General features: G+C 41.6%; 1 protein-coding gene across 2 annotated transcripts in view; it reads right to left on the bottom strand.

Moving 5' to 3' along the window:
- LOC126483902 (alpha-2-macroglobulin receptor-associated protein) overlaps window positions 1-12,689 on the bottom strand; it is an 83,535-nt gene extending 70,846 nt beyond the window's left edge. The window contains exon 1 of one of the 2 annotated variants that reach the window (XM_050107181.1): window positions 12,376-12,689. In XM_050107181.1, the coding sequence (XP_049963138.1) occupies window positions 12,376-12,561 (186 nt within the window). In that variant the 5' untranslated portion in view covers window positions 12,562-12,689. The remainder of the gene's footprint in view (window positions 1-12,375) is intronic. The other variant, XM_050107173.1, reaches the window with a different exon arrangement.
- Between the last annotated feature and the right edge of the window lie 351 nt (window positions 12,690-13,040).

Raw genomic sequence — 13,040 nt, 5'->3', positions numbered from 1 at the left:
ACTGGATTACTAACTACTGCTTCCCAATATATTTATTCCTTGATGAAGTTTGTCATTAAAAATACATCACTTTTTAAAAAAACCAACAGCTCAATTCATGGAATCAATGCTAGAAATAAGAATAAGCTTCACAACGATTTAAAGTCACTTAGTCTTGTACAGAAAGGTGCGCATTATTCAAGAACACACATTTTCAATAACTTGCCAGCAGCCATAAAAATCTTAAAAACCAATGAAACCAATGAAATTCAGTTTAAGAGAAGACTAAAGGATTTATTGGTGGCCAACTCCTTCTACTCCATTGATGAATTTCTCAGTAGAACCAATTGATTATATATATACAAAAAAAAAAAAAAAAAAAAAAAAAAAAAAAAAAAAAAAAAAAAAAAAAAAAAAAAAAAAAAAACAAAGATGTGACTTACCAAACGAAAGCACTGGCAAGTCGATAGACACACGAACAAACACAAACATACACACAAAATTCAAGCTTTCGCAACAAACTGTTGCCTCATCAGGAAAGAGGGAGCAGAGGGAAAGACGGAAGGATGTGGGTTTTAAGGGAGAGGGTAAGGAGTCGTTCCAATCCCGGGAGCGGAAAGACTTACCTTAGGGGGAAAAAAGGACGGGTATACACTCATGCACACACACACATATCCATCCACATATACCTGTAAATGTGTGGATGGATGTGTATATGTGTGGATGGATATGTGTGTGTGCGCGAGTGTATACCCGTCCTTTTTTCCCCCTAAGGTAAGTCCGCACATGCGCAGGCACAGGCAGACATTGAATGCCATGAAGTGTCTGCTTGTGTCTGTGTGTGTGCGGATGGATGTGGGTGTGTGTACGGGTGTGTACCTGTCCTTTTTTCCCCCTAAGGTAAGTTTTTCCGCTCCCGGGATTGGAATGACTCCTTACCCTCTCCCTTAAAACCCACATCCTTTCGTCTTTCCCTCTCCTTCCCTCTTTCCTGATGAGGCAACAGTTTGTTGCGAAAGCTTGAATTTTGTGTGTATGTTTGTGTGTCTATCGACGTGCCAAAAACACAGATGATGTCACTTACCAAATGAAAGCGCTGGTAAGTCGATAGACACACAAACAACCACAAACATACACACAAAATTCAAGCTTTCGCAACCAACGGTTGCTTCATCAGGAAAGAGGGAAGGAGAGGGAAAGACGAAAGGATGTGGGTTTTAAAGGAGAGGGTAAGGAGTCATTCCAATCCCGGAGCGGAAAGACTTACCTTAGGGGGAAAACAGGACAGGTATACACTCGCACACACACGCACACACACACACACACACACACACACACACACACACACATATCCATCCGTACATACACAGACACAAGCAGACATTTGTAAAGGCAAAGAGTTTGGGCAGAGATGTCAGTTGAGGCGGAAGTACAGAGGCAAAGATGTTGTTGAAAGACAGGTGAGGTATGAGCGGCTGCAAATTGAAATTAGCGGAGATTGAGGCCTGGCGGATAACGAGAAGAGAGGATATACTGAAGGGCAAGTTCCCATCTCCGGAGTTCTGACAGGCTGGTGTTAGTGGGAAGTATCCAGATAACCCGGACGGTGTAACGCTGTGCCAAGACGTGTTGGCCGTGCACCAAGGCATGTTTAGCCACAGGGATGAACTAAGAGGTTACGAAGATTAGGTGGACAGCAGAAAGACACTCTTGGTGGAGTGGGGAGGATTTCGTGAAGGATGGATCTCATTTCAGGGCAGGATTTGAGGAAGTCGTATCCCTGCTGGAGAGCCACATTCAGAGTCTGATCCAGTCCCGGAAAGTATCCTGTAACAAGTGGGGCACTTTTGTGGTTCTCCTGTGGGAGGTTCTGGGCTTGAGGGGATGAGAAGTGGCTCTGGTTATTTGCTTCTGTACCAGGTCAGGAGGGTAGTTGCGGGATGCGAAAGCTGTTTTCAGATTGTTGGTGTAATGGGTCAGGGATTCCGGACTGGAGCAGACTCGTTTGCCACGAAGACCTAGGCTGTAGGGAAGGGACCGTTTGATGTGGAATGGGTGGCAGCTGTCATAATGGAGGTACTGTTGCTTGTTGGTGGGTTTGATGTGGACGGACGTGTGAAGCTGGCCATTGGACAGATGTCAAGGAAAGTGGCATGGGATTTGGAGTAAGACCAGGTGAATCTGGTGGAACCAAAGGAGTTGAGGTTGGAGAGGAAATTCTGGAGTTCTTCTTCACTGTGAGTCCAGATCATGAAGATGTCATCAATAAACCTGTACCAAACTTTGGGTTGGCAGGCCTGGGTAACCAAGAAGGCTTCCTCTAAGTGACCCATGAATAGGTTGGCGTACGAGGGGGCCATCCTGGTACCCATGGCTGTTCCCTTTAATTGTTGGTATGTCTGGCCTTCAAAAGTGAAGAAGTTGTGGGTCAGGATGAAGCTGGCTAAGGTAATGAGGAAAGAGGCTTTAGGTAGGGTGGCAGGTGATTGGCGTGGAAGGAAGTGCTCCATCGCAGCGAGGCCCTGGATATGCGGAATATTTGTGTATAAGGAAGTGGCATCAATGGCTACAAGGATGGTTTCCGGGGGTAACAGATTGGGTAAGGATTCCAGGCGTTCGAGAAAGTGGTTGGAGTCTTTGATGAAGGATGGGAGACTGCATGTAATGGATTGAAAGTGTTGATATACGTAGGCAGAGATATGTTCTGTGGGGGCTTGGTAACCAGCTACAGTGGGGTGGCCGGGATGATTGGACTTGTGAATTTTAAGAAGAAGATAGAAGGTAGGGGTGCGGGGTGTCGGTGGGGTCACGAGGTTGATGGATTCAAGTGAAAGGTTTTGTAGGGGGCCTAAGGTTCCGAGGATTCCTACCTTGGCAAACTTTGTATGTGGTGTTGTCTGAAAGCTGACACAGTCCCTCAGCCACATACTCCCGACGATCAAGTACCACGGTCGTGGAACCCTTGTCCGCCGGAAGAATGACGATGGATCGGTCAGCCTTCAGATCACGGATAGCCTGGGCTTCAGCATTGGTGATGTTGGGAGTAGGATTAAGGTTTTTTAAGAAGGACTGAGAGGCAAGGCTGGAAGTCAGAAATTCCTGGAAGGTTTGGAGAGGATGATTTTGAGGAAGAGGAGGTGGGTCCCGCTGTGACAGAGGACGGTACTGTTCCAGGCAGGGTTCAATTTGGATAGTGAGAGAGAGAAAATACGACGACAGAAAAGATTTCGAAATGCAACAGTGACAATAACAAACATAATTGTTGGGTTCAAATTAATGATATGGATGTAATAGAGGGAAACATTCCACGTGGGAAAAATATATCTAAAAACCCAGATGATGTGACTTACCAAACGAAAGCGCTGGCAGGTCGATAGACACACAAACAAACACAAACATACACACAAAATTCAAGCTTTCGCAACCAACGGTTGCTTCATCAGGAAAGAGGGAAGGAGGGGGGAAGACGAAAGGATGTGGGTTTTAAGGGAGAGGGTAAGGAGTCATTCCAATCCCTTCCAACAAACCTCAACCTCCTCTCATTGCACACAAACCCAGTCTCTCCCATCTACTCAATCTCCCACTTCCAGCTCCACTCCCTCCAAAACCTCAAAATTCCAATCAACACAATCTGGAACCACAACACCCTAATTCAGTAGTTAACCTTTCCTCCAAACCTCTCCCCCAATCCGAAACCTCTGTCCTATCCAAAGGCCTCACCTTCAGCCCCACTCCCAGATTCAACCAAACAGCCCTTGTCAAAGATTTACTGTCTTGCCTCTCAATCCTTCTTAAAAAACCTTAATCCTACTCCCAACATCACCAATGCTGAATCCTAGGCTATCCGTGATCTGACGGCTGACCGATCCATCGTCATTCTTCCGGCGGACAAGGGTTCCACGACCGTGGTACTTGATCGTCGGGAGTATGTGGCTGAGGGACTGTGACAGCTTTCAGACAACACCACATACAAAGTTTGCCAAGGTAATCCCATTCCTGATGTCCAGGCGGAGCTTCAAGGAATCCTCGGAACCTTAGGCCCCCTACAAAACCTTTCACTTGACTCCATCAACCTCGTGACCCCACCGACACCCCGCACCCTACCTTCTACCTTCTTCTTAAAATTCACAAGCCCAATCATCCCGGCCGCCCCACTGTAGCTGGTTACCAAGCCCCCACAGAACATATCTCTGCCTACGTATATCAACACTTTCAACCCATTACATGCAGTCTCCCATCCTTCATCAAAGACACCAACCACTTTCTCGAATGCCTGGAATCCTTACCCAATCTGTTACCCCCGGAAACCATCCTTGTAACCATTGATGCCACTTCCTTATACACAAATATTCCGCACGTCCAGGGCATCGCTGCGATGGAGCACTTCCTTTCACGCCAATCACCTGCCACCCTACCTAAAGCCTCTTTCCTCATTACCTTAGCCAGCTTCATCCTGACCCACAACTTCTTCATTTTTGAAGGCCAGACATACCAACAATTAAAGGGAACAGCCATGGGTACCAGGATGGCCCCCTCGTACGCCAACCTATTCATGGGTCACTTAGAGGAAGCCTTCTTGGTTACCCAGGCCTGCCAACCCAAAGTTTGGTACAGATTTATTGATGACATCTTCATGATCTGGACTCACAGTGAAGAAGAACTCCAGAATTTCCTCTCCAACCTCAACTCCTTTGGTTCCACCAGATTCACCTGGTCCTACTCCAAATCCCATGCCACTTTCCTTGACGTTGACCTCCACCTGTCCAATGGCCAGCTTCACACGTCCGTCCACATCAAACCCACCAACAAGCAACAGTACCTCCATTATGACAGCTGCCACCCATTCCACATCAAACGGTCCCTTCCCTACAGCCTAGGTCTTCGTGGCAAACGAGTCTGCTCCAGTCCGGAATCCCTGAACCATTACACCAACAATCTGTAAACAGCTTTCGCATCCCGCAACTACCCTCCCGACCTGGTACAGAAGCAAATAACCAGAGCCACTTCCTCATCACCTCAAGCCCAGAACCTCCCACAGAAGAACCACAAAAGTGCCCCACTTGTTACAGGATACTTTCCGGGACTGGATCAGACTCTGAATGTGGCTCTCCAGCAGGGATACGACTTCCTCAAATCCTGCCCTGAAATGAGATCCATCCTTCATGAAATCCTCCCCACTCCACCAAGAGTGTCTTTCCACCGTCCACCTAACCTTCGTAACCTCTTAGTTCATCCCTATGAAATCCCCAAACCACCTTCCCTACCCTCTGGCTCCTACCCTTGTAACCGCCCCCGGTGTAAAACCTGTCCCATGCACCCTCCCACCACCACCTACTCCAGTCCTGTAACCCGGAAGGTGTACACACTCAAAGGCAGAGCCACGTGTGAAAGCACCCACGTGATTTACCAACTGACCTGCCTACACTGTGAAGCTTTCTATGTGGGAATGACCAGCAACAAACTGTACATTCGCATGAATGGACACAGGCAGACAGTGTTTGTTGGTAATGAGGATCACCCTGTGGCTAAACATGCCTTGGTCCACGGCCAGCACATCTTGGCACAGCGTTACACCGTCCGGGTTATCTGGATACTTGCCACTAACACCAACCTGTCAGAACTCCGGAGATGGGAACTTGCCCTTCAGTATATCCTCTCTTCTCGTTATCCGCCAGGCCTCAATCTCCACTAATTTCAATTTGCCGCCGCTCATACCTCACCTGTCTTTCAACAACATCTTTGCCTCTGTACTTCCGCCTCAACTGACATCTCTGCCCAAACTCTTTGCCTTTACAAATGTCTGCTTGTGTCTGTGTATGTACGGATGGATATGTGTGTGTGTACTAGTGTATACCTGTCCTGTTTTCCACCTAAGGTAAGTCTTTCCGCTCCTGGGATTGGAATGACTCCTTACCCTCTCACTTAAAACCCACATCCTTTCGTCTTTCCCTCTCCTTCCCTCTTTCCTGATGAAGCAACCGTTTGCTGCGAAAGCTTGAATTTTGTGTGTATGATTGTGTTAACTTATAAATAAATAATATAATTATTTTAAATTCAATGCATTAGTATTTGTAAAATGATTCTTCCATATAGCGTTCATTAAAAAATGACGACCATGCCACTTGGGACCTGTGAAATGGTAAATTAGCTTGCTTGTTTGAGTTGTAAATATCTGTCATGTATTGTTGTTTTTCTGACATGTTCTACATCCTGGAGGACCTCCTCACTATGGATCAATTGGAATGAAAGTAAATCTAATCTAATCTAATTTCAAAGTCTTATATTCTGTGTTTGTTACTGTTTCTCTACAAGTATCTCATAATCTCTTTGTAAAGCACTGTCCATTCCGTTCAACTGATCTTCCAAGGCCTTTGACATCTCCTGCAGAATTACAATGTCCTTAAAATAACTTTTGAAGTTTTTATTTCTTCGTACTGAACTGTAATTCAGTTTATACGTTTTTCTCTAGTTCCATTAACTGCCTCCTCAATACACAAATTGAATGAGATGGAGTATAGTCTGCAACCCTGTCTCATTGCCTTCGCAACTACTGCTTTCCTTTTACGTAGTTTCAACTCTTATAACTTCAATCTAGTTTCCATACAACTTCTCGTAAACCTTTCACACCCTGAATATTTTATATCTGCTGTGTTTCAAATTTCAAAAAGTGAATTGCAGTCAACACTGCATGCGAAAACCTTTCTCTAAATATACAAATTATGTACTCAAGATTTTTCATCATTTGGAAAATATTAACTAGGGATGACAAATGATTGTCTAATGTTACTGACTGGCTCTGCAGACATTTCCCTGCAGCCTTCTCAATGGGCTCTACAACAGAAACAAATTCTTCCATGAACTTCTACCATGACCTCCTTTCCTTGCTTAATTACTTGACTAGTTTTTGCTCTTACTAGAAAAATTAGGTAGCTGTGTGTTGGAATAATTTTCAACACCTACTTCTTATGTGCTTACAAGTACTATTATCAGCACAAACACCTTACCTATTTAATACTGTGATAAGGAGTGATACTAAGATAAATATTGGGAGAATAAAAGGAAATACGGAAGCATCCGATCCCACCCGTCTGCTTTGACCCATGACGTCACAAATATGGCGGAAACGACCAACAAACCACGATTCCAATATGGTGCATATAAAGTCGGCACGTACACATTATGAGGACAAAAATACATCGAAAAACACACACACACATTTCCACAAAAAGCCTAATGACACTAACGGGACAAGCACAGGAAATGCGGTGTTTTTGAGAGCAAAGTAAATATAAACAAATTTAGACACCCACCCCCATACAAAACCACACAAAATGACAAAAAAAAAAACAACATCACAAAACTCCTCAAATACCACTAAACACAATATCATCTGGAATCGGACACTTCCCTTGACCTATATAGCTCAACAGCAGCTCCTGATCCCATAAATTAGGATCAAACACTTCCCTTGGCCTATATAGCTCAAAAACATCTACTGATACCAATATCAACATACACAGCCACACATTGGGATCAAACACTTCCCTTGTCCTGCGCACTGTTAATTTTATCCGTCATATCCGTCCCTGAACAAAAACAACAACCGATTAATTTTACTAAAATTACCACACGATGTACAGCGAACAACACTAAATAAACCTTCACACAAAATCGTTAACTCACTGAAGTGAATTCCACTACAAATACAGCCGACACTCGAACAATTCTGGATAATGAGCAAAAGCAAACTGAGCCCATTACACCACACAAACGAAAACCCTGAACATACCACAGAGAGCACAACAAACCACAACACGACGACATCTACAAACACGCCACACTCACAAACCAAACCGCGCCATCATGACGTCACACACGACAACACCCTTACGTCACGGGTCAAAGCCGACGTGTGGGATCGGACGCTTCTGTCGACCTGAATAAAAGAATGAGAAAGATGTTCTTGAAATCTTTGAGAACTTTAGTGCTTAGTGTTATACAGCAAAAGTATGAAAATCTATGAGACGAAATGTGCGAATAAATGTAAATACACCAGCTGGTGAAGTGACTAGTAGATTGTAAGTGAAAAGTGAAACAAAATAAGAGCAGTCTCTCTTTTGCTTTGTATGTCTATGTTACCACATTTCACATTTAGTTGACCAAACACACAATTAGCAGTTTTGTTAGTAAAGTTAAGAGTTCTAATTGTGTGTTACATTAATCTGTATGGAATCCCAGCACTAACATAATACAAATAAAAATTTATTCCTTAATGAAATTTGTCGCAAGTAATACATCTCTATTTCCAACCAACAGCTCAATACATAGTATCAATACTAGGAATAAGAACAATCTACATAAAGACCTAAAATCACTTATCTTGGTCCAAAAAGGGGTCTAATATTCAGGAACACACATTTTCAATAAACTGAAGGCAACCATTATAAACTTGGGTTCAGACAAAGCAAGGTTTAAACAGAGTTTGAAAGACTTTCTGATAGGCTACTCCATAGATGAATATCTTAACAGAGACTGTTAAGCCAGCTTAAGTAAAAATATCTGTTAGATTTCAGTTTTGATAGCACTTGATAACATCAGTCAAGATTAGGTATTTTCTGTACGATAAATTTATTAACAGTTCATAACAGTGTTTCATCCTGACAGTGTGTTAATTCTGTAAATATTAGCTGCTTCAGTTTATCACATTGTATTCACCTATTTTGACAATCTCCTGACAAATTATCAGGGTAGAAAGTATTATATTAAAATGTTTTATGTTATATTTTGTGACATGTTCCACACCCACAAGAATCATCTCATTTTTTGGGTCTATGGAACAAAAAATGAATCTAATCTAACACAACATGGATAAATTGCCACAACAACCTCATGTATGTGGCCGCATATGTCAGGGCAATACGTCACTAACCATCTGTTTTCCTGAGGTCAGTCACTCATCACAGAAGCTAACAGTATTTTGATAATCACACAGAAGGATCTCCAATCTCTGGAAATTCTCAAACCACAAAAATGGCTCCAAGCACTAAATGACACAATAACAGGGACAGAGAAGAACTTACAGCTACAAAGCAGTGTCAACTGATAGACCCGTAAATAAACGTTTGCTGTCATAATAATACGTGGTTTCTGGGATCTAGCACACAATGCTGTCAGTCAGTACATTCTTTCAAGTATGGAGTCATGTGAATGTTTTTTACAGTGCTATAATAGGTGTCATTTGTGCGACCTGTTTAAGGTATGCTGTTTACTTTTTGTATGTGTCATGGTGTTTGCATGATTTTGCGATAGGCTCATATTTCAATTGTTACAAATGTTGGTTAGGGATATGATGACATGAAAAATTTGTTTACAGCCTAATCCATTGAGAAGGTGGCGGCCTGATTCATGTTGTGTGCTAATTCTATACAGATCTAATGGAATGATGATCCAGTGAGGAGGCTGTGTTGGTCTAGATCATATGATTAATACAACAGGTTGACTTTCTTTTCTTGTGTTTGCCCACTCAAAATCCATATTCCCATGCAAGCTCCTGTTTCCAGCATGTGGATGACACTGGTGGTCTATCAGCATGGTATCATGTTGCTTACTAACCCTTATTTCTTCACCTGGTATCATGTTTACTAACCCTTATTTCTTCACCTGGTACAAGTTAAAAGGAAGAAAGCTTGAAGGAAACAAGACTATAAAGTAAGAGGGAGAAAGTCGCACAGAATCTTTTGTCAGTTTTGACACAACAGGTCAAGACTAATGAGGAAAGCTACAGTGTGATAATAATTCTCCCTGCCCCAATTCTGCAAAATATATTCAAACGAAGGAAAACTAGTGCTTAATGTCCCATCTACATCTAAGTCATTAGAGATGGTACACCCTCTTGGATTAAGGAATCATCCTCGTATTTCCCTTAAGCGATTTAGGGAAATCACAGAAAACATAAATCAGGATGGCCAAAAGGGGGGTTTAGATCATCATACTCCTGAATACGAGTCCAGTGTGCTAATCACTGTGCTACCTCACTCAGTTCAACTAAATCTAAAAGTGACAATTAGGTCAGTACAAAATAATACTCTGGTAAAATACTGAACTTTACTGTAGGCCAAATTCTACACTCATTCCTAAATAAATGCATTTTTGTCTAAAATTTAGGAACGCTGAGTTGTATAATTTAGACAAATCTCCAATCAGTATTTGGATGCATATTACATACATACATCATACATCAACTATGAAAAATGCAAAAGGGGAGAGAGGACACTACATAAAAAATGGCTCTGAGCACTATGGGACTAAACTTCTCAGGTCATCAGTCCCCTAGAACTTAGAACTACTTAAACCTAACTAACCTAAGGACATCACACACATCCATGCCTGAGGCAGGATTCGAACCTGCGACCGTAGCGGTCGCGCGGTTCCAGACTGTAGCGCCTACAACCGCTCGGCCACTCCGGCCCATGACACTACATAACTCTTAGCAAAGGATGAATCAGTAATATGGACGGCAGTTTAATAAACAAAGGATGCAAGAAGGAGAGACTGAAAACAAAAGCATACAAGTGAAAAACATGAGCAGTGAAAGAGGAAAACAGTGAGAACCAAATTATTGGAAGGTGAAAAAAATATGAAATTGGAAAATTAATATTTATGTTAAGAATATGGTGTAATGGAATGTCACCAACAGTTATACGGAATTGGAAATATTTGTAGATTTACATCATATTTGTACAGAAATGGATTTCAGAGAGATAAACAGTGCGATAAATATATAGTATTGGAGGATTAAAGACCTTTTGGGGGGCTGCAGAGAAAACAATGGGTAAGGGTTTCAGAGAGATAAACAGTGCGATAAATATATGGTATTGGAGGATTAAAGACCTTTTGGGGGGCTGCAGAGAAAACAATGGGTAATGTGAGCTTATCTTTAGGCATGAGTTCAAAGATTAATGCCCTTGGTGTTAATTGGTGCAATCTGGATAGGACAGTATTGTGTAATAAGAACATGATTTGTTGTTTGGAAACAGCTATCACTTCTAAAATTTGCTAAAAATTATAAGCAACTAAATTGTGAAGAAAGTGAGGGGAAAATATACATTCAAGTAATATGGAAGTAAGCACCAAGGGCACTGGTGCCAGTGTCAGAAAATCACTCGATGAATCTTAGCTTTAAAAGTTAATTAAGATGTTCTTGAAATTTATTGAGTCCATTGAGCGAGATTTAAATGATGCATTCATCAGTATTGGAATTGCATGTAGCACTAACATTTTCAACACTCTGTGGCAGCACATCTAAAGAACCTAATCTATTTACATGGGTGTCCCATAAAGATGAAATATATAGTTTAATATGATTTCCTGTTGTCCTGTCCTGCTTTCTATCAGTTGATCAAAAGTTCTCGTAGACCTCCATACTACACCTTTGGATAGTCCCAGCCCCTACACCTTTTCTTTTCTTTTGCCAGCAGATGGATGTATTCTCCATCGAAACTAATATTTTGGGGTCAAATGACTCCAGCAAATCCAGACATCAGCTTTGACCCATACTGCAGTGATCATGGGTGGTTTTACATGTTTCTTCCATTTTGATAGCTGCAGTGTAATTCTGTTCCCTAAGTAAATTTATTTACTTCTTCTTTTTTTTTGGTTGCACGTGAAAATTTATAAAGTCAAGAATCAAATTTTTGTGCAGAAAACTCAAAAATCCTGATTCATATAAAGTGTCACTATTTCACAATTGCATGTGGCTTTCCTTTCAAAGAGGTCAAATTCTTCAGCATTACTGATTCAAAGAAAGAATGGATACAGGGTACAATATATTCTTACACGAATAGGGCGCCCAACACGTAACAAGTGCTGACAAAAATACATGTTCGTTTAGTCAAGATTACTTATAATTCATTACAGCTAGAAATTATCCACAGGGACTGGCTTTATTGGGCAACGCATCGTATCGCAGCTGTGCCTGCATGTAATTACTAACATTGCAGAAAAGTAAAGCATAAATCAATTTGTTGCTTTCAAGCCACATATGCAAAACAATAAAAAAGCACAAGCAGTGTACCAAATGGAGAACGATCGGATGAACCAGGACACAAACAATATCCAATTAAATGAAAAAAAAACTGAACATCAGCCACCGATTTAAGTACTCACGAAATGTAGACATACGTGCAGAATGATAACAATATAATTTTATGCCACTTCACGTAACCGTAATGTGATAAGAATGATGAGAAACGTCTTAACGAATAACTGTGGATACTTCGTTTCAACCCGCGACATTATAATAAAACCTTCTATCATTTAATATCATTCCTATTAATTTGCTCGTGTCACGTGTAAAAGCGCTACAGAAATCTTAGTACTGCAGATGACAACACTCACCAATTGTGCCTTGGACCATAACATATTTAATTTTGCCATTCTAAATGGTTTTTGCAGTGTTCTAAAGTAATTTCCTGATTCACTTAAAATGTCAGATTTCACATTTGCACCGGCAGAATATTTGTTATGATCACTCGCAATAACGAAACCGAATATTAAAACAATTATTAACTCCCGTAAAAACATCTCTACAACTCCGAGTTGGACACACAGTCCTCAACACAACTTATGAGAACCGCGATGACGCAAACTCCTAAAGCGTACAGTAGTGCTATACTCTTGTTTACGCCGAAATCGTAAACAGTGCACAGAAGTAGTAAAGTCTGCGTAAGAAGATATAACACTCTCCACGGATCATTATACACTTTGAAAAACAAGTTCTCGTTTAAAAGCTGCGTCATCAGAGGCATGGAAAACTAGCAAATACGTCACCATAATAATACCACTGTGATAATACCGTTAGAAAATGTGCCAAACGTGCGGTCGGAAATTCTCACAGCACAGTTTGCAAAATGCCAATAAATGAAGTAATTACAAGGATGTTACTGTGGTTGTGCTGCTTTGACTCAAGAGACTACAATAACGTTAACAGAGGAAACGGCCCCCAAATATGGTATACGAAAATCCACTCTTTGTTGATATCATTTGGAAGCGTCAAACACGCT

This window comes from Schistocerca serialis, chromosome 1 (assembly GCF_023864345.2).
Source record: "Schistocerca serialis cubense isolate TAMUIC-IGC-003099 chromosome 1, iqSchSeri2.2, whole genome shotgun sequence".
Taxonomy (NCBI): domain Eukaryota; kingdom Metazoa; phylum Arthropoda; class Insecta; order Orthoptera; family Acrididae; genus Schistocerca; species Schistocerca serialis.
The sequence above is the reverse complement of the archived record's forward strand: the minus strand, read 5'-3'. Positions and strand labels throughout refer to the sequence as shown.